General features: G+C 33.8%; 1 protein-coding gene across 2 annotated transcripts in view; it reads right to left on the bottom strand.

Moving 5' to 3' along the window:
* The window catches only part of LOC123561853 (fibrocystin-L-like), a 168,570-nt gene extending 147,901 nt beyond the window's left edge, over positions 1–20,669 (bottom strand). Inside the window, exons 1-10 of one of the 2 annotated variants that reach the window (XM_045354507.2) lie at positions 20,479–20,669; positions 8,699–8,773; positions 7,597–7,741; positions 5,912–6,020; positions 5,470–5,527; positions 3,877–3,973; positions 2,565–2,612; positions 1,959–2,032; positions 1,721–1,763; positions 614–678 (exon numbers count right to left, since the gene is read on the bottom strand). In XM_045354507.2, the coding sequence (XP_045210442.2) occupies positions 614–678; positions 1,721–1,763; positions 1,959–2,032; positions 2,565–2,612; positions 3,877–3,973; positions 5,470–5,527; positions 5,912–6,020; positions 7,597–7,741; positions 8,699–8,773; positions 20,479–20,560 (796 nt within the window). In that variant the 5' untranslated portion in view covers positions 20,561–20,669. The remainder of the gene's footprint in view (positions 1–613; positions 679–1,720; positions 1,764–1,958; positions 2,033–2,564; positions 2,613–3,876; positions 3,974–5,469; positions 5,528–5,911; positions 6,021–7,596; positions 7,742–8,698; positions 8,774–20,478) is intronic. The other variant, XM_045354508.2, reaches the window with a different exon arrangement.
* Positions 20,670–23,324: the final 2,655 nt, after the last annotated feature.

Here is a 23,324-nt window from a genome sequence, read left to right as displayed (position 1 = left end):
CGGTAGGTCTAGTTAGACTTGATCATGATGAAATACATACATGAAGAAAGCATTTTAGATAAGACTTGAACATTTCTTCGAGATAACCCAATTTTGACATAAACGAGTTCGAGAGACCAAGTTTCAACTATTATATATATATATATATATATATATATATATATATATATATATATATATATATATATATATATAGTTTACATCGATCGTTTACAACTGGTAGTCTTTAAAGTCGTTCCAGACTAGGTTACTAAGTATTTAATTTTCTTAAATTCGAAAATATACAAATGTATGCCTGGCCGCAACGTAAAAATACTTATTAATTATCTGAAAAATGACACTTTTAGCTTTACCTTTTACAAATACATTAGCAAACAGAGAATCTCTGTTTAACCTTTAGCCTGCTGGCGGCAAGTGATTCTGCCTTTGCGACCAGTGCAGACCAAGATCAGGCTGATCATGGTCTGCACTGTTCGCTATTCAGTCAGTAAATTTTCAGTGAACACCCCTTCGAATAATAAATGGTATTGTCCAAACTGAATGATGGACCAGTCCATTTAAGAAATTTAGCAGGCTAAGGGTTAAGAAAATGATCACATATCACTATACTAACCTGTGTAACTCGTAAACATGCATATCTTGTTATTTTCCGAGACTCGTTGAACTTCTGACAAGGATCTGTAACATAATTCAGCTACAACCAGTTAAAATGGCCTTTGTATTATTAATATACTCAGTTAAAATACAAAACAAGATATCGAAACTTTATTAGTATAAGAATTATTTATTTGTAAACAAATTTCATGATTAGAGCCTAACTTTGCTAATTGATAACAATCTATCACACACAAAAAAACTGATCACAACTCATGACAGCGAACTGAACTAAATAGCATAACATATAAATATTTTCTGTATAATACAGGCTGTCATAGTCGTACAGTTAACTATTTTCTGTACAATGCAGGCTGTCCGAGTACGGTACAGATATTTTCTGTGCAATGCAAGCTGTCCGAGTTGTACAGATTACTATTTTCTGTACAATGCAGGCTGTCCGAGCCGTACAGATAACTATTTTCTGTATAATCAGGCTGTCCGAGTTGTACAGATTCATGTGTTCAGAAAACAGACTTGAAACATAAATAAAAACCTGATATGGAATAGTTATATCACTACAGATATTTGTCCTTCTACAATAAACTGAAAACTGATATGTCGCTATTGTTTCTTTTACATGTACAAAACTATGTCATAGATGTACTTTTGGAATTTCTATGTTGTTATTTTGACATTAAGTTTTCAGGGATTCGCTATAGATTTTGCAATTCTAGAAATATGTTGCTATGATTACTTGATTAGTAGTCGATGATATATTCGCTCGCTAATTGAGAAAAGCCGATAAAGGTGTTGAATTTTGAAGTTCCATAAGCCTTTAAATATTATGTTAAAATACATCTGAGCAGCGCCATGGGAAAACCAACATAGCAGCTTTGCGACCAGCATGGTTCCAGACCAGCCTGCGCATTCGCGCAGTCTGGTCAGGATCCATGCTGTTCGCTAACGGTTTCTCTAATTGCAATAGGCTTCGAAAGCGAACAGCATGGATCCTGACCAGACTGCGCGGATGCTGGTGCATATTTACTCATTAAGTCTTCAGTAGACTTTATATATATTTACAACTGTCAGCCATTTTTTTTCAAATGATATAAGCACACTCTACCTTCCATACGGTGCTTGAATAATGAAACTTGCATTGAAGCATCCTGAAATAGCAAAAAGATAGACTGAAAAACTCATTTCATTAATTCTGAACAATCTGCTGAAATAAACGTAAAAGGTTTATATTTTGTATACAATAAATATTTTATAAATTTACATACATATATTTCATCAAGTAATAGGTTTGTCTTGCATTTTATTGAACCTTTAAGTAAACACAGCTTAAATAGCTAACATACCAACAGACGTTCCCTGAGTTTTACACTTGAGAGTTCCGTGATTCGAGTCACTGCTGTCAAGTTTGAAACCATAACTGAAAAAAAAATGTTTTAAAGTTTATGCAACTAATTGCAACAATTGCCAATAGCTTTTCACTGGAGGAGAAATTGGGCAATGGGTCTCACTTTCCAAGCTATCCGTGTTTTCCCGATGTTTTGACAATCAAAGAAAAAGTATATATATGTTCCCCCAATATCCGTTGTACCTGAATATATTATTTTATCAAAACTATGTACAATTTTATATGTATAATTTTCTTTAATTTTAGTTATATAGATATAGATATTGGAGCCAAACGTTGGTTGGGGTAACACATATGTTGCCCCCGTCCATTAAAAGTATAGCGACCCAGGCTCCTGCTCCGACACCTGTGGCAGTGGCACCGTACAAGATACGTTCATTTTCGTATTAATTGCGTGCTACTATTACTTCTAGGTTCCACTAGAAAACTTTGTTTTCTTAGATATCACAATACTATATACAGACTACATATGTATGGGACGTGTTTATAATCACATTTAGCAACACGAATGAAGCACGTGCAGTAAAAATAACGTTTTACTTACAATGCATCCGCGTTCTTAACCTCACATAGTTGTGGGCCAACATACACCCTGAAACATAAACAATTTAGACATTATATTCAAGTGGTCTAAAGATTAAATTACGTTAATTATACGTTGTCTTTAAAGGTGCACGAAGAAAAGGGCCATGCTAAACTGCTCACCTAAATAACCTTAGACTTTAATTACTTCAGTTTTATATCTTGCTTTAGTCTTGCTTTTTGAATGACTATATTCCTTCTGACGCAGCTCCATAATGACTAAAAGTTTTCAAAATCGTCAACAATGAAGAAGTTATGAACGGTTTAAAATTTGATCAAATGACAAGTCATTGTAGCTCAATGCGAATGTAAAATAAAATGCTGATTCGAATTATATAAGGTACACATGTAGATTTAAATTGTTTTGGAAAACAATTCTCCTATTTTTCATATAATGAAAGAACCTGTTACAGTTACACATTGGATCTACATCTAAAGCTGTTGCATTTATGAGTAGCAACTAAATAAATAAGTCAGCGGTGCGCAAATGAAGTCATTACTCTAACTGGTGCCCTCTCTGTACATTAGAAGCTGCCGTATATCTTAAACAGTCTTACGATTTTGAAAATCGTTCTTTGCAATACCAATCGTTATTTAGGCTATATGCAAGCTTTCATACAGCTCTTTCCAATTAAATATGAGCCGGGCCATGAGAAAACCAACATAGTGGGTTTGCGACCAGCATGGATCCAGACCAGCCTGCGCATCCGTGCAGTCTGGTCAGGATCCATGTTGTTCGCTTTTAAAGCCTATTGTAATTAGAGAAACCGTTAGCGAACAGCATGGATCCTGACCAGACTGCGCGGATGCGCAGGCTGGTCTGGATCCAGGCTGGTTGCAAACCCACTATGTTGGTTTTCTCATGGCATGGCTCATATCATGTCCTTTTATATAAATGCCCTAATTTCCATTTTTTGTGAGTTTGTGAAAGCACACATTCGAGTAAGGTAGCTCAAGAGACCGGTCTCCTCATTTGTTAAATGTATGTAAATTTTGATGAAAACAGCAATTATTCTAATGTTGATAAAGGAGAGAAAAAAACAGCTGTAAGTGCGGATTACAAATGGATATCTGCGTCTTGTATCAAGCAATATTGTGCAAGTTTCATAAATGGCGATTAAGAATATGGTCTTTAATGTTTAAACAATTAGAAATATGAAAATTTTATGATGTCTCCAATGTGTAAACAATGAGTAATATAATAGTTTTAAGTCACTTCATGGCAGAACAACCAAATTAAGCATAATATGACATATGTTTTTAATGCAACAAACCTGGTTAGTCTTTCCGTTTTGTTATTTGTGGCCGCTTGTAGATTGCTACCATATATGTCAGTGTACAAGACACCCGTTATTGTCACCATTGTTCCATCTGTAAAAGCGAAATTAGTATTTGAGCCGCGCCACGGAAAAACCAACATAGTGGCTTTGCGACCAGCATGGATCCAGACCAGCCTGCGCATCCGCGCAGTCTGGTCAGGATCCATGCTGTTCGCTTTCAAAGCCTATTGGAATTAGAGAAACTGTTAGCGAACAGCATGGGTCCTGACCAGACTGCGCGGATGCGCAGGCTGGTCTGGATCCATGCTGGTCGCAAAGCCACTATGTTGGTTTTCCCGTGGCGCGGCTCATTTATCTAATTGAACAAATGAATGTTGCGATACAAGTAAATGGAAAAATGATTAAAAAGTGCAGACAGGCGACTTTAATATTCCTTTTTGTACCCATACACTGACGCAGTTCCATGAATGTCATTTTTCATGCTGGTAGGGTGTTTGTGATCTGTGTACTTACTACGAGGTCTATGCATCTTAAAATGACAAGGCATCAATGTTACCTTTAAGATCGCACCATGCTTTATCGAATTATTTACAAACCAGATACGAAAAGTCACTCATAATATTATGGTTTAGAGCTTTTAGTGGGGCATCCATCTAGAAGCCTTATGCCGATATCAAACACACGGTCTAAGGGGAGTGGTGGTCTAGTGGTTAAGGTTTCAGCCGCTCAACCCGGGGATCGTGGGTTCGAGAACATGTCTCCTCATAAGACAGCAGTACTGGTTTATCCAGGAAACGACTCGAGGGTGTTTCAAATAAGCTTGAAGCTTTCATCTCAATCTAGCTACAATTAGTATCAACTAAATTAACATTTTCTATAAAACATAATTTATCTTCTAGATAAGGGGTTCAGGTCAGACACATTAATGATCGACGTACGAAGCGTAAATGTTTTTCAACTACTGACAGAAAACTATCATCGTTATTACACAATAAAGTGTAAGAACTCTTTGGCTATGAGATAAAACAGAAACATTATAAGAGCCGCGCCATGAGAAAACCAACATAGTGGCTTTGCGACCAGCATGGACCCAGACCAGCCTGCGCATCCGCGCAGTCTGGTCAGGATCCATGTTGTTCGCTTTCAAAGCCTATAGCAATTAGAGAAACCGTTAGCGAACAGCATGGATCATGACCAGACTGCGCGAATGCGCAGGCTGGTCTGGATCCATATGCTGGTCGCAAAGCCACTATGTTGGTTTTCTCGTGGCGCGGTTCATTAATGATAAAATTATTGTTAATATTCGAACTTGCCATGGATGTTGTTAAAGCGGAAGCTTTAATAGCTAGATTTAAAATCAAAGCTTTTGTAAGAATTATTTGATGTCTTTGATTCCCTGCTAAACATTAAAGCATGTACTTTGGAGGAAAAAAGACTATGCAAAAGTTAGTCTGTTACACTGATCTGTCTTATCGAATACAGTTAATATGTAGTATTTAACGTGTGGAAGAGTCTATGCAAAAGTGTAAGAAATATGTAGTTTATACACATAGGTCTCCCCAACATATAACCTCATACAGTACTTACTTAGCTTTCCAGATTGTGGAGTAAGTTTTTCTATCGTAGGCGTAAAGTCAGGATGTGGCTAAAAAGTAACAAACAATATTAAAACAATACTGCACACTTATAGTCCATGTGATGCAAAAAGGAGAAATAACCAGTCTCCATTTTTTCCCTAAAAGTTGATGCGATAAGAAGAGTAGGTTAAATACAAGCCCAACAATCTTCAAGAAGCCAGAGATGCGGGAAAGGAGAACAACCTTTACAAAGATTGACTGTTTGAGATGCCATTCGTATTAATTAGTTCCTCAGATTCAAGTAGGGAAGCTGTCCGTTATTTAGAAAGCGAGCAGTTAAAACACGCGGTATCAAAACATAACGACACTGAGAAAAGTTTTCTTAAAAGTAAAATCTGATTTAAAAAAAAAATAAAGCAAAGTACCTACATGTAAGGCGAAAAACAGAATACCTTATATGTGCACTTAGCAGATGTAGGATTACCACCACAAAGTGTTTTATCCTCGACTGTTTTACCATCAACTACTACTTTTACATAATGCTTCTCCACTTTCATACCTCTAAAAGCAAAGAGAAAAGGCATGCTAGAAAATATAATTGTAGGTATAGGAACGACTGTTTGCTAGCTGCGAACGTCCCAAAGCAAAAGTCTGAAAAAATAAGTCATAACTACAATATGGTTATAGATCATTCAATCTGGGGATATAGGGCGTGGGCGACAGCATGCATTTCCACTACCGTCCACGAACAGGGCCAATTAAACAGAGTCTGCAACGTGCAGGTTCATATTTTTTGTCGTGTTGGGTGACCTTTGGCATTTCTACATTCATTTTTCTATTTTACGGAAAAAAATTCCTAAAATTGATACAGTTTATGTTCTCAGTATGTCACAACGGCAATTGTGGTGGTTGTTTTAGAAGCCAGATGATTTGAAGACACCCTTGATCTATTCATATTGTGTTCTTCGCTCTTTGACAGAGTGGTATATGCCGTAGTAAACAGTGGTACGACATACTTACTCCTACGTAGGTCATGACAGGCGCTACGTACGACTTACTTACTCCTACGTATGTCATTACAGGTGGCACATACGACCTACTTACTCCTACGTAAGTCATAACAGGTGGCACATACGACCTACTTACTCCTACGTAGGTGATAACAGGTGGCACATACGACTTACTTACTCCTACATAGGTTATGTCAGGTGCTAGGTACGACTTACTTACTCCTACAGAGGTCATGACAGGTGCTAGGTACGACTTACTTACTCCTACATAGGTTATGTCAGGTGCTAGGTACGACTTACTTACTCCTACATAGGTCATAACAGGCGCTACGTACAACTAGCTTACTCCTACATTTTTTTTTAAACAGGCGCTATGTACGACTTACTTACTCATACGTAGATTATAACTGGTGCCGCGTACGAATTACTTACTTCTAAACAGGTGATAACAGGTGCTACATGCAGCTTTCCTACTCCTACGTAGTACATAATCATAACGACTTACTTACTCGTACTGGAATTTACAAAGGAAATGACTTATTTAGTCCAACGTAGGTCAAAACAGGTGTTACTCATGACTTACTTACTCCTACATAGATCATGACAGGTGGCACATACGATTTACTTACTGCTACTCCTACATAGGTCATGACAGGTGCTACATACGACTGACTTACTCCCACGTAGGTCATGACAGGTGGCAAATACGACTTACTTAGTCCTACATAGGTCATGACAGGTGCTTACGACTTACTTACTTTTACATAGATCATGACAGGTGCTACTTACGACTTACTTACTCCTACGTAGATCATGACAGGTGCTACGTACAACAAACTTACTCCTACGTAGGTCATAACAGGTGGCACATACGACTTACTAGTACTTACTCCTACATAGATCATGACAGGTGCTAGGTACGACTTACTTACTCCTACATAGGTCATAACATGTGCTACGTACTACAACCAACTTACTCCTACTTTGTTTATAACAATTTGAATATCATTATCACGGTTGTATAGTGCCACTGGGCTGCCAAATCGTCAAATTATTTTGACAGGTTGACCGTTAAACTTTAAGAACTAATACGAATTAATGACATGATAAATTAGCGTGAGGTATACCGTGGTGTGTAGCACACAAGTTGTGTTTCAGTACATCCGTCGGGAAACACAGGACACTGGTATTCTCGGTCGGATTCGCTCACAAAATAAACTTTGTTTCCGACATTCGGGTCATCATTCTGACTGAACTGGTCCGCCGAGAAATCTGTAACACAACTTGATACATTTGAAAAGAGATTTTTCGGTTACGTTATGCATGGGCTACAAAAGCTAAATACATGACCGGGCATGTCTTATATACATTAGATTTAATCATTATTTACAACATTTAACTAGTTAATTGTAATACTTGAACTATGGCTTTTGTCCGGAAGTCTGGCCGACTGTTATGCGACGTTTCCAAAGCGTTGCGCACTGGTGAGATTGAATCCCTGACAAACGAAGCAGAAAGCTTAAGAGTCGCTCTGTAACATGATTATGTAACTTAATATGATGTATATGCATTTCAGCCCTTTCTAATATCACAGCGAAGAAAATATTCAGTAAATCTAATTCTAAAGTCATCTGATGCAATATACATAATGTAGATCTACATAAATGATATGATATAGTACCGTTATTTTCGTTTACAATATATACTTACATGACTCGGTTTGATTTCCAGTTAAACAAAGAAGGAAATCAAGCTTTGTATATTCTGCGATAACTAACGGTTGACGCGCGGACCGGTAAAAGAGCATTATGACGTTAATTTTGACGTCAAATTGCCGCATGACGTCCGATACATTACTCCTCGGGTAAATGAAGTTCAGCATAATATTTATTGAATTATGTCAATGAGCATGTCAGAATGAAAGCAATCAATGCCTTCTTGTGATTTATCGTCTAATCGTTCAGATGCTCCAGTATTTAACCACTCGCGCTAACGCCCTCGTGGTTCAATTCCTACGCATCTGAACTCTGAACCGTGGTAAATCAGACGATAAACCACTCGAAGGCCTTGATTATTTGTTAAATAAATTCTATCAAATCAACGTTTAAGTATAATAATAAATTACATCTCAAATCAACATAGCAATATAATGGATTAAGTTACAGTACAATGGAGTTTCAACAATGAATTCATGTTAACTTTTATTTATATGAACTAATTGCAACTTGCCGCCATAGATCGTCAATGTAGTCTCCCCATTCAGACTGCCATAGTTTGGTGTTATGCTTGTCACATTGCCAACACCTGAAATTAAAAAATGAGAGTGTATTCACCTGTCTATTGAACAGAGACCTCTTATTATTTATAAAAAAAAAACAAAATTTGTAAAAAGATTCTTTGGAAGCAAAGAGTGCAACCAAAAAAGAATAATAGCAGACTCGGTTTGATTGAGTCTGTTCATGAGAGGTAATGAAATGTGGAACACTACACTAAGCCTACACTAGGGCTTCACTACATCGGTATCTATCTTAGCCCGGTGTTAGAGAATGAACATTCCTAACACGAGCATGCTCAAGAAGAAATGAACCTATAAGAATGTAAGCACGCCCATCTCATTCCTAACATCCATTTCCCTTACTAAATGGAGAACGCTCATTTCGGTCTCAAAATCCTACCTATAGTGGACGTTTTTCCTCAGAAAGTAGAGATCACCCATTTTAATCTTGGCATCACACCGTGGTTAACTAGATCATTTCAAACATTAGAAGTAAATAGCATTTGTTTTCCTGATTTCTTATCTTTGATGTGTGGTTAATAAAAGATGTTACCATTTGGCTATTGGATTTACAAAGATAAGACATAATGTTTTTTACATGGTCTGTTTTTTTGTTCTGTGTAATAAGTATAATTATACTGCTTTACGAAATGAAATTTAAGTTTGTTACAAAGAAGTTGTAACAATATATTACATGGTTATTGCATGATGATGAGGTAAATATTATACTGTTACTCACTCTTGAGCTATTGGATTTCACATCATATCCAATGGCTCAAGAGTCAGTAACTAATTTATTACAATGGTCCAGGTTTATGAATAAGTAACAAATACTTGTTGCAACATATTTAATGTTTGAAAGTAACAATAAATAACTTCCATTCTATTTTTAGAAAGTCATGTTTAATGGTGAAACCCCACTGCCCATTAAACATGAGAAAAATTTTGAAAGATGGTGAGCGGTTTCGGCCAAAGACATTTAGGTTATTTGTAGCACATATTATAACAAAGTTTAATTATGACCTGACCAAGGTCAATAGTCCGACGTGAATATAATCGTCAGGTATATATACCTTAATATTTACAAATATTATCACACAGTATTTTATTCTGTGACTATGATTTAAGAAGTAAGTGTGGTTAGTATCTATTGAAAATTAAAACTGCTGTATTGTTCAAAAAGAAAAAAAAAGGTGTACAGTTATCCCACATACACTAACTGATAATCAAGAAATGTTCTTAGAAGTTCTGGTACTTCAGTATGAGCGTGCGTTGGTTTTGAAAAAATAACTTAAGGTGCTTTTTCTCAATTGTCAATGATGATGATGATTTTAGTGTACATGAATGGATTTGTTTAAATCGTTTACGTTTGTTATATCTTGACTTTGTTTTGTATTTGGCATAAACTTTTGTTTTGTAAAGCATCACTGTAAAGTACAACAAAAACATGCAGATGAATTAAAATATGAAGTGGTGAACAAAAATCTGAATATAAACTTAATCTTACAAATTTCGTATACTACATTTCATTTTTTTGTGCTATTCATGCATATCAGACACAATTTTTTAATAAATATATCAAAAATAGTTATCCCAGTTTGGGACAAGCCATTAAAGAACTTGATCAAAGGTCTTTAATTACTTAAAAGTGCATGTGCCTAAATGGTAAAAAAATCGTTATATATTACCAGTTACACCCAACTGCATCGTCATGTTGAAATAAAGTATTCGGTAAACAAGCTAAATGTGATACTTTAATACTGTATATCACTTTAATTTATTCTTAAATTTTCATTATATTTGAGCCGCGCCATGCGAAAACCAACATAGTGGCTTTTCGACCAGCATGGATCCAGACCAGCCTGCGCAGTCTGGTCAGGATCCATGCTGTTCGCTTTCAAAGCCTATTGTAATTAGAGAAACCGTTATAGCGAACAGCATGGATAGACTGCGGTCTTGATCCATGCTGATCGCAAAGCCACTATGTTGGTTTTCTCATGATGCGGCTCAATTATACACACGTCATTCTCTTTTATTGTGGGATGGCAACTGTCCATCAAGACCGATGATCGCTATTGTATGCAAGATCTTTTAAAATTCTAAATGACCTTTGCGGCCAAGCGATTCTTTTACATGGATGTTTTTATGGAAGCTTTTATCCTATGTTAATTAACATTCAGTCGCAATTTTATTATTTAAGCTGTCATTAAAACAAAGAAGTTTTATAATGAATATATATTGATTTAATATTAGATGAACTATTTTGTTTTCAAAATTATCAGGCGATTTAAATTCACACACTGAGTATGACCCGGTTAAAATACAGGACCTTCGCGGCGTTTAAAAATACGATCAACAGTTAGTATTGGGACATGAATGCACCTAGATATTGTTATTAATTCATTCTCTGTATAAATGAATGCTACCTGAAGCCTAATAGCTTTTGCTTAACCTATATTTTCTTAATCTTTCTTATCAAACTCGCTATGTTAAAATAAAGAAAAGCAAGTTTTTGACTTTTTGCGTGCTTTCAAAAATAGGCCCCAATCCTATGCCAATGGTGGAATGGCATCGCAGTACTGCAAGAGATTACAATTTTGTATGATTTTGTAGCAAATTAAGCCCACACCGTAGCCTAGAGGTCAATGCTACAGTTTGTATTTATGGTTCTTTAAGTTGGCGTTTTGCCATGAATTTACAAGGACATTTCTGATTTTCTGTGGTGTACATTGCAAACAATTGCTTATATCAGAAATTTACTTAATTTACACTACTATGTGACTTTGGAACAAGGTTAAGTGACATTGGTTGCGCACAAAAATAGTCCGATTTTAGCTCCCCAAAAGTATCCCTCTCTGTTCCTTTATTATTTTATTTCATGCTCATTGTTTTTGTCTACTTTGTTTAATATATAAAAAGGATAAAAAATGTTCAGGTCAGGGAATGCAGACGTCTTTGAATCATAACCCCTTAGAAGCATTTGTATGTTATATCCATACTAATGCTTCTAAGGGGTTTTGATTCAAAGACGTCTGCGTTCCCTGACTTGAACGTTTTTTTATCCTTTTTTTAATCTATCCTAGTAAAACTTTGGTCTAAATTTACCAAATCAATCCAAGACGTTTAGTAATGATTTTCCACAGTGTGCGCTATTAAATGGTAAATTGTAACTGCAATTCGCCTTGTTTGTGTGTGTTGTGTGTGTTGACTTTAAGGGAAAGGTCAATTGTGTCAAATTAATACTGTATACGGTATGTTGTAATGTTATTGTCATGCGACTGAAATCATTTATTTTTTATCTTTCTACTGATAATTCTGTTGTATTCGCTTTATAGATTTATTTTGTTTATTTTGAGTGAATATGTAATTTGCCTTATCTCATCGAGAAGTGAGAAATTTCAAATATTTTCACGACGCGTAAGCGCATTTTAAGCAGTGAAATTTGAACTTTCTCACTTTGAGTAATATATTCATATTCACGAAAACGACAAAATTTTTTTTTATTACTATGCTTATTATGCATTTGTAATCTCTTTCAATCTTTGCGCATGAAACACACGGCCGATAAACGAATATGGACGTCAGACATGTGCAATTAAGACGCGAGGACTAAGTTCATTTAATTTTACTTCTTGCTGCAAACGCTACGAAATTATTATTAGTTACATAATTGAATTAAAATACACTATAGTAAGACAAAGTATGGCTACATTTTATTCCTTTTAGAAATAATCTAAATATCATATATTGTACAATAGATCGATGAAACAGTGATTATGCATGACTGATATGATAATCTCACTGAATAAAACCAATTAGTCAGCTACATAGCATCAAAATGAATAATTATTATCATCGTACAAGAGATTTAAATAATAGTTTACTGCAGTTCCCAGCAAACACTATTCGTAACGTGAAAAGTCCAAGCAAAAGCCCGGATCTAAATTTTACTTACTTTTGTTAATTACCTCGCCGTATCACCAACTTAGCCTTGGTAAAGGGTACATAATTCATTGTTTATAGTCGGATATATCAGTGGTCACTGGGGTCATATATTAAAGTGGCATCCGGATGGTTGTGGCCAAAAGGTTGAAGTCAACCACTGACACATAGTTATATTTTAATGGCTGTACAATATACGTTATTTCTAGTACTATTCGAAACATGAAATTATTAGTCATTTAGAGAAAAGATAAAATCTATTGACTCCTCATACAGGTTGCCGATCAATAGTCTATTGAATGATATATAGTTCAATACAGGCCTAAAGCGCTCTAATGAAAATACTCGAAATCATCTTTGAAAATTATTTCTTTCAATATATGTCATGTAATAAAACACTTATTGCATAGCTTGTCGGTCAATATGCGTATACCTGTTCGCTAACGGTTTCTGTAATTGCAATAGGCTTCAAAAGCGAGAAGCATGAATCATCGGACCAGACTGCGCGGATGCACAGGCTGGTCTGGATCCATGCTGGTCGCAAATGTACTTTGTTTGTTTTCTCATGGCACGGTTCAATTTACATTTTAATGTTTCTTGAAGAAATGGTAAAATCACGTTTATCATTAGCTGGGGGTAACATTTATATTAAATAAGCATCATTTCAATGCTAAAATTGTTGCATTTATCATTTACTTTGCATTATACGAAAACATAATGCAATATTATTTTGCATAAGTATAAGCAATACCCCTAGCCAGATGGTGGTCATTTTAAATGTCATGATGGCAAAAAGGTTAAACGTCTTCTTTCAAACATATTTCAGTTCATTACCTTTTCTTTACGCATCAATAATAAATGTATAAATTGCTTCAAAGTGTTTAATAAGACGTAAAATATTATGATTATATTAAAAAATATCGGCCATTTAAATGTAATTTTAAGGTATTCAGTAGTCATTATCTCGATAATAATTTGCGTCATTTTTTACACCAGTGCAATTTAAATGTGACAAAATCTTGAACTCAACTAACAATCACGACTTCATAATTACACAGGATAAAACACGTTTTGCTAACTGATAGAATAGCTCGATTTTATCACGACACACACAGATTGATGATAAGATTTTGATATTGATTTGAAAATAAAAAAGTAAAAAACTATAATTATCCATCATTGTTATTACTTATTTAATAATTGTATAAAAATATTCAGTTTATAAAATTTCTAAAGGGTGTACTTAAACGAAAAATCATGATTTTATTTTGTTTAGTAAATCTATTTTCTTAACGTGAAAAATTCATGATAATAACCTACGTTTACAGAAGTCAAGACAAAATGCCGTCTGATGTGATTAAAGCCAATTAAAAAAAAAAAAAAAAACGAATTAAATATAATTATTATATCGTGATATGGCTTATTTGATATCACTTCATTACAAATATGTAAAAGTTCATTTTATGACAATTTTATGAAATGTCCAAAGGGCGTATTGATACGTCAAAAAAAATTTGGTTTTCTATATTCTTTTCTTACTATGAATTGAGTTTATAATTATAATAATTGTGATTAGGCTTCTCAAAAATATCTGCATTGTACTGAGATCTGGACCATTGATTTAAACGAACGGCCCTTTTTGACATTTTTAGAAAATATATTCATCGGTTGCAAGAGCTGTTTTTTTTACAAGTAATTACAGAATATGTACCAAGGAAGTGAACTCTGATTAAGTGCATTTTATAAAAAAAAATACAACAGTGGTTTTTGGCCGCTGTTGGTGCACAGGATAAGTTTGATAATAAAAATCATGTGTAATAATCATTTCCACAGAGTCTCTTGTTAGAACGTATTATATAATAGTTAAAAAAGGTTTTGGCTGACCGTAGACGTTCACATTTAATCAGTTATAAATGGAACACTGGCCGGGTATTACATTAAACACGTACCTAAATTTGGAGCTTTGCGTCGTAAACACGCCTGTGATACGTGCGTATTATGCATTGGTAAATTTTGTCTGTTGCATGCAATTATATTCATCTGTGCATGCTTTCATTAATTTAGCAGACAGTAACTTCCAGCAGAGAGAACTGAACATATTTTATTGTGTCAGTATTTCTCACTGTGAAACATTTACAATTTAAAATAATCCCTGCAAACATTTGTTACTTTGAAAAAGTATTTTTCATGACTTGACCATTTTTTTTTAGAACATGTGCACCAATGTTCTTGAATCTTATATGCAAAATAAAAAAAGAAACAAAAGAACATAAAAAACAGTATTTTGTCAGGTTTTTAGGTAGAGTTACCATTGGATTTAGCATTTTCCCCGCAAAATAGTTCATATCAAAATAAACGGATTTGATTATTTGATGTGCCTCTTTTTTCAATCCATAGAAAATGATAAAAGATATCTTTATTATTATTATTGTTGTTATTATTATTATTTACGCACTGCAAACAGTTTACTCAGTCTGTTTTAGATGTCGGACAGTCTGTTTGAATGACTTTGCATAAGCGTAACCATGTCCGCTTTAATAATCGGTTATTACGTATGTTAGACAGAAAAATTGCATGTCATTAGAAATTATGTACAAAAAGTCTGAACTTTAACTTTCTTTTCTGTATACAAAGAGCATGAAATTTAGGTTCCAGTACAGGTTACCGGGTATTGATATATTATGATTATGTATTCTAATCTACACAATTGTAATAATCGTATGACTGCGTTTACTTGAGTGCAATTGCTTTTATGGGGCGTTTTCGCTGCGAAATGATACCAATAAAGTGTTTATAATTATCTCAGTCTTTGATGTTATGACAATTCCGCTGCAAATATTTTTCTTTGAGCCAAGATGTGGCACAAAACATTTTTGTATCTCCCTGTTAAATATGGTCTTAGACAAATAAGACCTGCATTTAACGAGAACATTGAATTTTTCTATATCTATATACTTTACCACCGATGACATAGAAGCTTTTGTGGTAATAAGAATATTTAATTCATCTTGCGCAGTCTGGTCTGGACCCATGCTGGTCGCAAAGCCATTATATTGGTTTTCTCATAGTACGGCTCAAATGTAAAACAGTTTGTTTTTTTCTCAAACATTGAGTTCAGTGTGACATTATAATATAATAAATGTAAAAATATACAGAAAACCACTTATTGGGGCGTTAATTATTCGAACCAGATTTCAATGTCATTCCAGTTAATGAAAGGTTTAAAAGTGCAGACCTCCGTTATTTTAATTCCAAAATTAATTACGCTGGATAATTGTTCAATTAACGTAGACGATTCTTTCCATTGAGAAAAATAAGTTTTAATTGCAAATAAGAGATATAATTGCATATTCAAAATTTAATTATTGCACAATTTAATATATACAAAGACAATTAGACATGCTCATTGTCTAACGGAATTCAAAACTCAATTTCCACAATTAGACCCCGCCCTTTGAAATAAAAGCGACGTAAACAGACCAACGATCAAAAGCAATGGGATAGATAAAAAGCAAAATTGTTTCTTTTTAAAATTATATTTTTTGTAACTGTTCCCATTTTCGCATGTTTTAATTACTTTGTTATTATTTATTCATTTCATTTATGTCTCATTCATTTACAAATATATAAAATTACATACAGACTAAAACAATTGTAAATGACCGTTCTAAATAGAACTATAAGAGACAATATACACACTCACATTTAAAAACATACCATATTACTAACAAATTCATATTAAGGATTAGAATATAAAATCATGTGTACTATATTCAGTATCATTTATGAATAAAATACGTCTGGTTTGACACTACATAAAAGTGACCAAGTGACTACATGAATACATCTACGGATGTTGAGCGAGTACATATTAACAATGCTTTGTGAAAATACTAACGTACACTTTGATGCTTGGGATGTATCATTAAATTTCACTTGATTTGTTTGCCAACATAATTGTTTAGCACTTGACGAAGTTTTATAGTATATTCGTATGAAATAAACTCTTTCATACTAATATACTCGTAAATTTGTTCTCCGCAAGTCAAAGACAACTTCCCCACATTAATAATTTTGAGTTACGGAAATTTTATGGGGTCTTCTCTAGCGTAAGAAGGAGTCTTCATAGCAACGAGGTTAATGTCGCTGTAAGTTTGAAACCTCGCTCTGTTTTAAAAATTCTTTCATGTGTTGTAACCAATCAGTTGGTCTACGGAAGGCAGCTATAGTTCTACACAGGTGCCCACCCGTTATGAAATAATACTTGGGGCAAACCTGGTGTTTTTCCTCTATCATCAAAAACCGGATAAACGTCTTAAGACATAATTTTGTCATTTTGACATTACAGCCAACAAAAAGTCTACAATAGGCGTTTACCCAACCTTGTCGCAAAGCTCATAGCTTCAGTATGGTGGGAGAGTGACTTCTTGCATATCTCCGCGTGAAAATATAGGTGCAGAAAGCCACACCGACAGAACCGAAGATATTCAGTGAGTCGGCTAAATGGCTTCCCAACATTTAAAAGTACTAGACCTAATGCTTTAATCAGTTTCTGATAGCTGTAAGGAATTAAGCGATCAAATCAACTCCGTCGATGAAAGAAAAACAATAGCAAAAAGTTGACCAGTTACCTTTAGAAGCGCTTCCTGTTAATGGCAAAGGTATCTGGATTTGTAATGACAATCGGCGAAATTTCCAATCTGGAGAGGATGTAACATCTTGTCCCAAGTCAGGCGCATAGTGTCATAGCTATTTGCCTCTAAGCCGATACTGCTATCGGGCAGCACCATTATATGTAATCGCCAAGTAGTTAATTACGTCAGTTTAAAAATGAAATATGCTCTACATTTGTAAAAAGTTTAGCTCCAATAATTAATGATGTCTTAATAAATGATATCCAATGGCCACCTTTCACTAATAGATATTTACTCCAAATGTATAAAATCCGCTTCAAATATATCCAACTTTATTAAAATATAAATATTTAGTTTGCAAATAGAGCTATTTCATAATTAAATGTCATGTAGTAACAATCAGTCAGTTTTTCAGTGGTACTACACATTATACTGAGTTAAACTATATATGTACATTTTAAACCTGATGCATAGCACTGTTAATACACATAAAGGTGTTAATTTTATGTTTACATAAACTATAGGAAGTAATTAATTGTTCATGATTTTAAATATGAATTTGGATCTAATATACCTTTAACCTATTTGCAAGTGTTATTTTATTCTGTTATTATACTACATAAAGTAAAAACTCAATGCAAAAATTCCTCCATTGACAAAAAATGTATTTATTATAAATACTTTCGTATTTACTTTTCAACCACAACGACTTCGTTTCTTAAGTCTTATGCAGAACGTTGTTCAAATGATTTCGCTAGAATACGTTTCTTTCCACTAAAAGCCGGATGCATATTTTTACCAAAACCCTGTACCAATGATTCTAGCATACAAGACTGAGAAGACAACACTGATTAACTGCTCAAAATGAGTCGCATAAAAGTTTAGATGTATATATAGTTAGCATTTTGACTCGACTAGAACTTCAGACTCAAGTTGAAATTGTTTATAATCGCAATGACCTTTTTAATAGGAACAGAACAGAACAGAACAGAACAGAACATAGTTTATTCAACTTGTACACATATACAGGTACCTCGTTGTACAAAACATTCATACAATATTCATAATGTACATGGTCATTTCAAAATATATGTTATATTGATAAGTCTTTACAAACAATATTTTTCTATTACACATACGATCTTTCATTATATCAGTATTTGTTTAAATAGATAATATCTCTTGTTGTCACAAGCATAGTGGAAAGAAAAATAATTAATTTGCAAACTAAAAATAAAATAGTTAGGATTCGGAGAATGAACTGTAAGGTCAAAAAATTTAATAGAGTGTATTTTCTCGTTTTAAGAGCTATTTTACTGACTCATGTAATTATAATGACCTTTTTAATAGGGAATCGATCTTACAGACTTCCGCCGCGAAGCGACGGAATCCGGGATCAATCCCTCTACGGTAGCATACAATGTACCGAATGAGATATAAACTATCGAATAAAAAATGTGTACTTCCGGCACGTGCAGAGAGCGTCAGACTTCGGATATTTTGGAAGAATGGCTTTTCCCTTGTGCATAATAAGTATCCACATATATTGTCCGAATCGCAACGTCTTGCACATTAGTACACATAAGGGCAGTTTTGTTTTTATTCCAAAATGTACCTTTAAATTGACAGAGAATCGATCCTGCGCGAAGCGACGAAAATCGGGATCGATCCCTCTGCGGTAACATGCGATATACCAAATGAGATGTTTACTTTCGGCACGTGCCGTCATCAAACAGTTCTTTTCAAACTGAAGTCGGATCGATTCCCGATTGAGGCAGTGCCTTATTTCATATTAAAATATTTTATAGGAAATTTTGGTATAAAAGTAGACATACAAAAGTCTTTTCAGATCAAGCTAATTGATTTAAATATTTCACTCTTTCTTCATACTGACATAGACATTTTCTCAGAAGTCCTTTTATCTTTAAAGAAAAGAGATCTAGAGATTTTTTTTCAGAACCTGGTATTAAAGAGGATATTACGAGATACTGGCGCCAGACTACAAATAAAGAATTTACGCCTAACACCTATTTTTGGTGCTATCTAAATTAACTCATATAAAAGTTAATTTCATTAAACGTCATGTAAGCACTCAAAATAAATAAAAGTCCAAAATTCACAATAGACAATGCTGATAAACTTAAAATGAATTGAGTCGCGTAAAAACCAAACTCTTAATTGCGACTTTCAGTTTGATAAATCTGGTATAACATTTTTTCGCTTTTTCGTCATATGTTGCTTTTCTGGCTGTAATGGTTTAACCCTTATCCTGCTAAATTTCTATTATGAACTTGTCCATCTTCCAATTTTGACAGTACCATTGACTATTAAAAGGGATGCTTACTAAAGTAAAAAGATACTGACTGAATGGCAAACAGTGCAGACCATGATCAGATTGCAAGGATGTACAGGCTGATCTTGGTCTACACTGGTCGCAAAGGCAGAATCACTTGACGCCAGCAGGCTATGGTTTAAAGAGCTTCCACACACTTTTGCAGCTCGAGCGGGCACTGATAGAACGACCCATCTGCATGCCTTCTTTAACTGACAAATTTTAAACGAAATGCATTAATCATTTTAACGAAACGGAATTGACACATTTTACTGCAAGGGAATATACACGTTTAACGCTGATTTTTAAATTTTGTTACTTTATTGTTACAACACTGTTTAATTTTATAATTACATATTTTCAAAACTGCGAAGAAGCACCAATGCTTACTTTTGGAAGAATAAAGATTAAAAAAAATCCTGTTCTGTTTTCCAAAATTTTATACTTAAATAGAAGGGTTTTTTTATTTGTTTTGCGAACATGGACATTTTCATCCATTTTCTTATAATAAGGGAAAGCAAAAATAATTTTCAAGGTAAAGTTCATTTCTATTCAAAATAGTTATACAATTAAAAAGTATTTTTTATAACGTTGCATGTCGTCCGAATTGAACAAAAGAAAAAATATACGAATAACGAACGATTTAAATTCAATGCAGTTGTATAAAAAAAAAGAAGAAAAAAAAAACAACCAAAGAAGTCGCACTTAAGAATGATCTAAATATCAAAACTTGTTTAAACTGAGTTACCAATTTATCATCTGTGTATAATTTTTTTTCAAAATAGAATAAATAAATAAATAAATAAATGAATAGGATGTCTTTTACCTTCACAAACATTTGTAAACATCAAGATCCAGACAAAACTTCTCAAACATTCTGTCAGTTTTTTCCTTGCCCGTTCCTTCATTGCTGCATATTCTTACAGTATAGGGCTTTGCCGCTCGTTTCGCGTTATTTTATAGCACTGATGTCGTTTTTTTTTCTTTTTAACCAATCAATTCAATTTGATTCTATAATCTATGTCACCAGCTATTTTTATATTTAAATGTTGCAATTTTTTGACATTGGCTGAAATAAACAAGTAGGTATATTCAAATATCGCATATTGTTTCTATTGTCATTATTAAAGCCTTACAAATTTAAATATCTATATGATCTGTTTAATATATCAGGTCGTTAAATTGGATCACAGCGTTTCAATCAATACAGATAAGACAAGATTTTTTTTGTTTATTCTTATAACAATTATAGTCGATTCTCATTGTATAGTAAATGCATGTTTTCGTGTCTTTTATCGTTATCGGCTTGACTGTGTATTTAAAAGCACTCCAGACTCATTTACTCTCAGCTGGAGATTGTTCTCGGGTAGAAATTATAGAGACATAATAAAACTTATTTTTGTTCACACTTCTACTTCTAAAAATTGATTTCCAATAATTTTAAAATGAAATACAACCTCTTTTTGACCTCTTTTCTTTTTTTTACAGAATTGATCATGAATCTGAGCTTTGCTAATTTTAGTAACAAATCAGGAAATGAATAATGAATAGTGAAAACTTCGAATATAATAGAATGTTGTTTTACGAAATACGTTTCCTCGTTACGACATTATATTCCGATTTTACAAAATAATATACCGTAATTTTACGAAATAAGCTGTACTTCAATATATTACGTTATTTCTTTTTTTATCTTGAAAACACATAACAATGTTATGTACATGAAAAATATTGATTCGTAAATGTACCGGGGTCACTTTAGTGGCTCCCTAAGATGGAAGCGCCAGTATCCAGGAACCTCAGTATACAGAACTATAGAAAATCACAAAGCTGGGGGTCTTGATAGACAAGTTTCAGTTTCAGTTTATTTAATACTCTCAGCACAAAACCCATTGTGACATGAGGATACACAAAAACATTTATACACATTTACATCAATTTGCCAGGCTGTGTGTACAAACAAACAAACAAAAATAAGGTAATTTGAGATGCATAAAAAACACATCTCTGATTAGTGTAAAATTGACATAGACTATGTGCGAACGTGATCCCAATAGCTAAACATTAGCTACAGGCCAAGATTTGTGTAAATTTAACGACAACTACGCACGAAAGCGATCACAATAGCTCATTCTAATGTTATATTTATATAAGCTAGATCGAGCTATACATAAACCTTTAGATTCCGCATACTTATAGTTAATACAGAGTATACATAGAAACAATGTTAGACTTCATTAGAAAAAAGTTACAAGTTTTGATTGCCAGGTGATGTTTTAAAGTGATTCAAAACAACAGAGATAAATTTACATATATTCGACAATTTACCCTCATCTTTTTCGTTCATGAAGATAATAAAGTTTATACAATTTATAGCCCTACTATGGATAAACGGAATAAGTATTCGTGAAAAAAGTACATTTAAACAGGTAATGAAATTTGTCACCAATATCATTAGAATGACATAAATTACATTTCCGCTGTTCTCTCAATTAACCACCCCATCTTAATCGTTCAATTGGTAAACAGTTATTACACATACGAAAATTAATGAAATTTTGAACATGTAAGGGAGATAGAGTATCAAGATATTCTTCATATTTATGTACGGTTTTGTAAATCTTGTAGTTGTAACATTTAGCAGATTCGTTTATATCACTATGCCATAGCTGTAAGTACTGGGATTGTAGAGATTGCTCTACCTTATACAATAACAGTTCCCGAGAGCCATTGAAATATTGATTGAGCCATATATAGCTTAAGCCTAGCCTTGGTTCCAGTCTGTCGATTTTTCATGTGTTTCTGTTCTGCAAATCGACACTATCAGAAACTAAACGAGCCAGTAACAGCAACATGCCCATGTATATGAAATAGCGCGTATGTTATGTATGACAAAGCAAAAAAATATCAACGCCTGAATCCCAGGCTAGCTTAAGCCGCATTCATCAAGAATCGCTTTAAAACCTTTTAACCAACCATAGTTATCATTATTTCTAAGATACTCTCTGTATGTGATCTTATATATTGAGGATGATAATTTGTTTTCATATGACACAATGTTATACCAAAAACCAATAATTCTCTTCTTAATCGCTATAGATATAGGATATCTTCCTAAATCGCCGTACATCATCACATGGGGTGTACTACGTTTAACATGTAGAATATGTTTCAAGAAGTCAGTATGTAACTTTTCTAAAACAGAAAGATCACCATAACCCCATTCTTCGCACCCATAATTCAATATTGGTAATACAGTATTATCAAACAACTTTAACTTGCAATCTAAATTGCTTATCTTCCTATACAAACTAAATAAACCTTTTCTCGCCTGTTCAACTATATGTTTTTTAGCTTTAGAAAATTGTCTATTTTTTAGAAAAAACAATGCCTAAATATTTAAAGATATCTACCACTTCCAGGGGGGTGATCATCAATACATATGGTCCTATTTCTGCCAAATTTGTCTCCACAAACAACAATTTTATTTAAAACCACAAGAAATCGTTTTACCCAAATGGGGACTATTATCGATGGAATGACTTGGCAGCATAAAATACATCTGTTGGTCAGGCTACATAACATGCTGAAGGCCTAAAAAACTTAACTTCTTAAATCATTATTCTAAGAGATTTGTACCAGGTAATCATAGACCTACCTCAATTTTACCAA

The sequence above is a fragment of the Mercenaria mercenaria genome, chromosome 10, assembly GCF_021730395.1.
Source record: "Mercenaria mercenaria strain notata chromosome 10, MADL_Memer_1, whole genome shotgun sequence".
Lineage (NCBI taxonomy): Eukaryota > Metazoa > Mollusca > Bivalvia > Venerida > Veneridae > Mercenaria > Mercenaria mercenaria.
The sequence above is the reverse complement of the archived record's forward strand: the minus strand, read 5'-3'. Positions and strand labels throughout refer to the sequence as shown.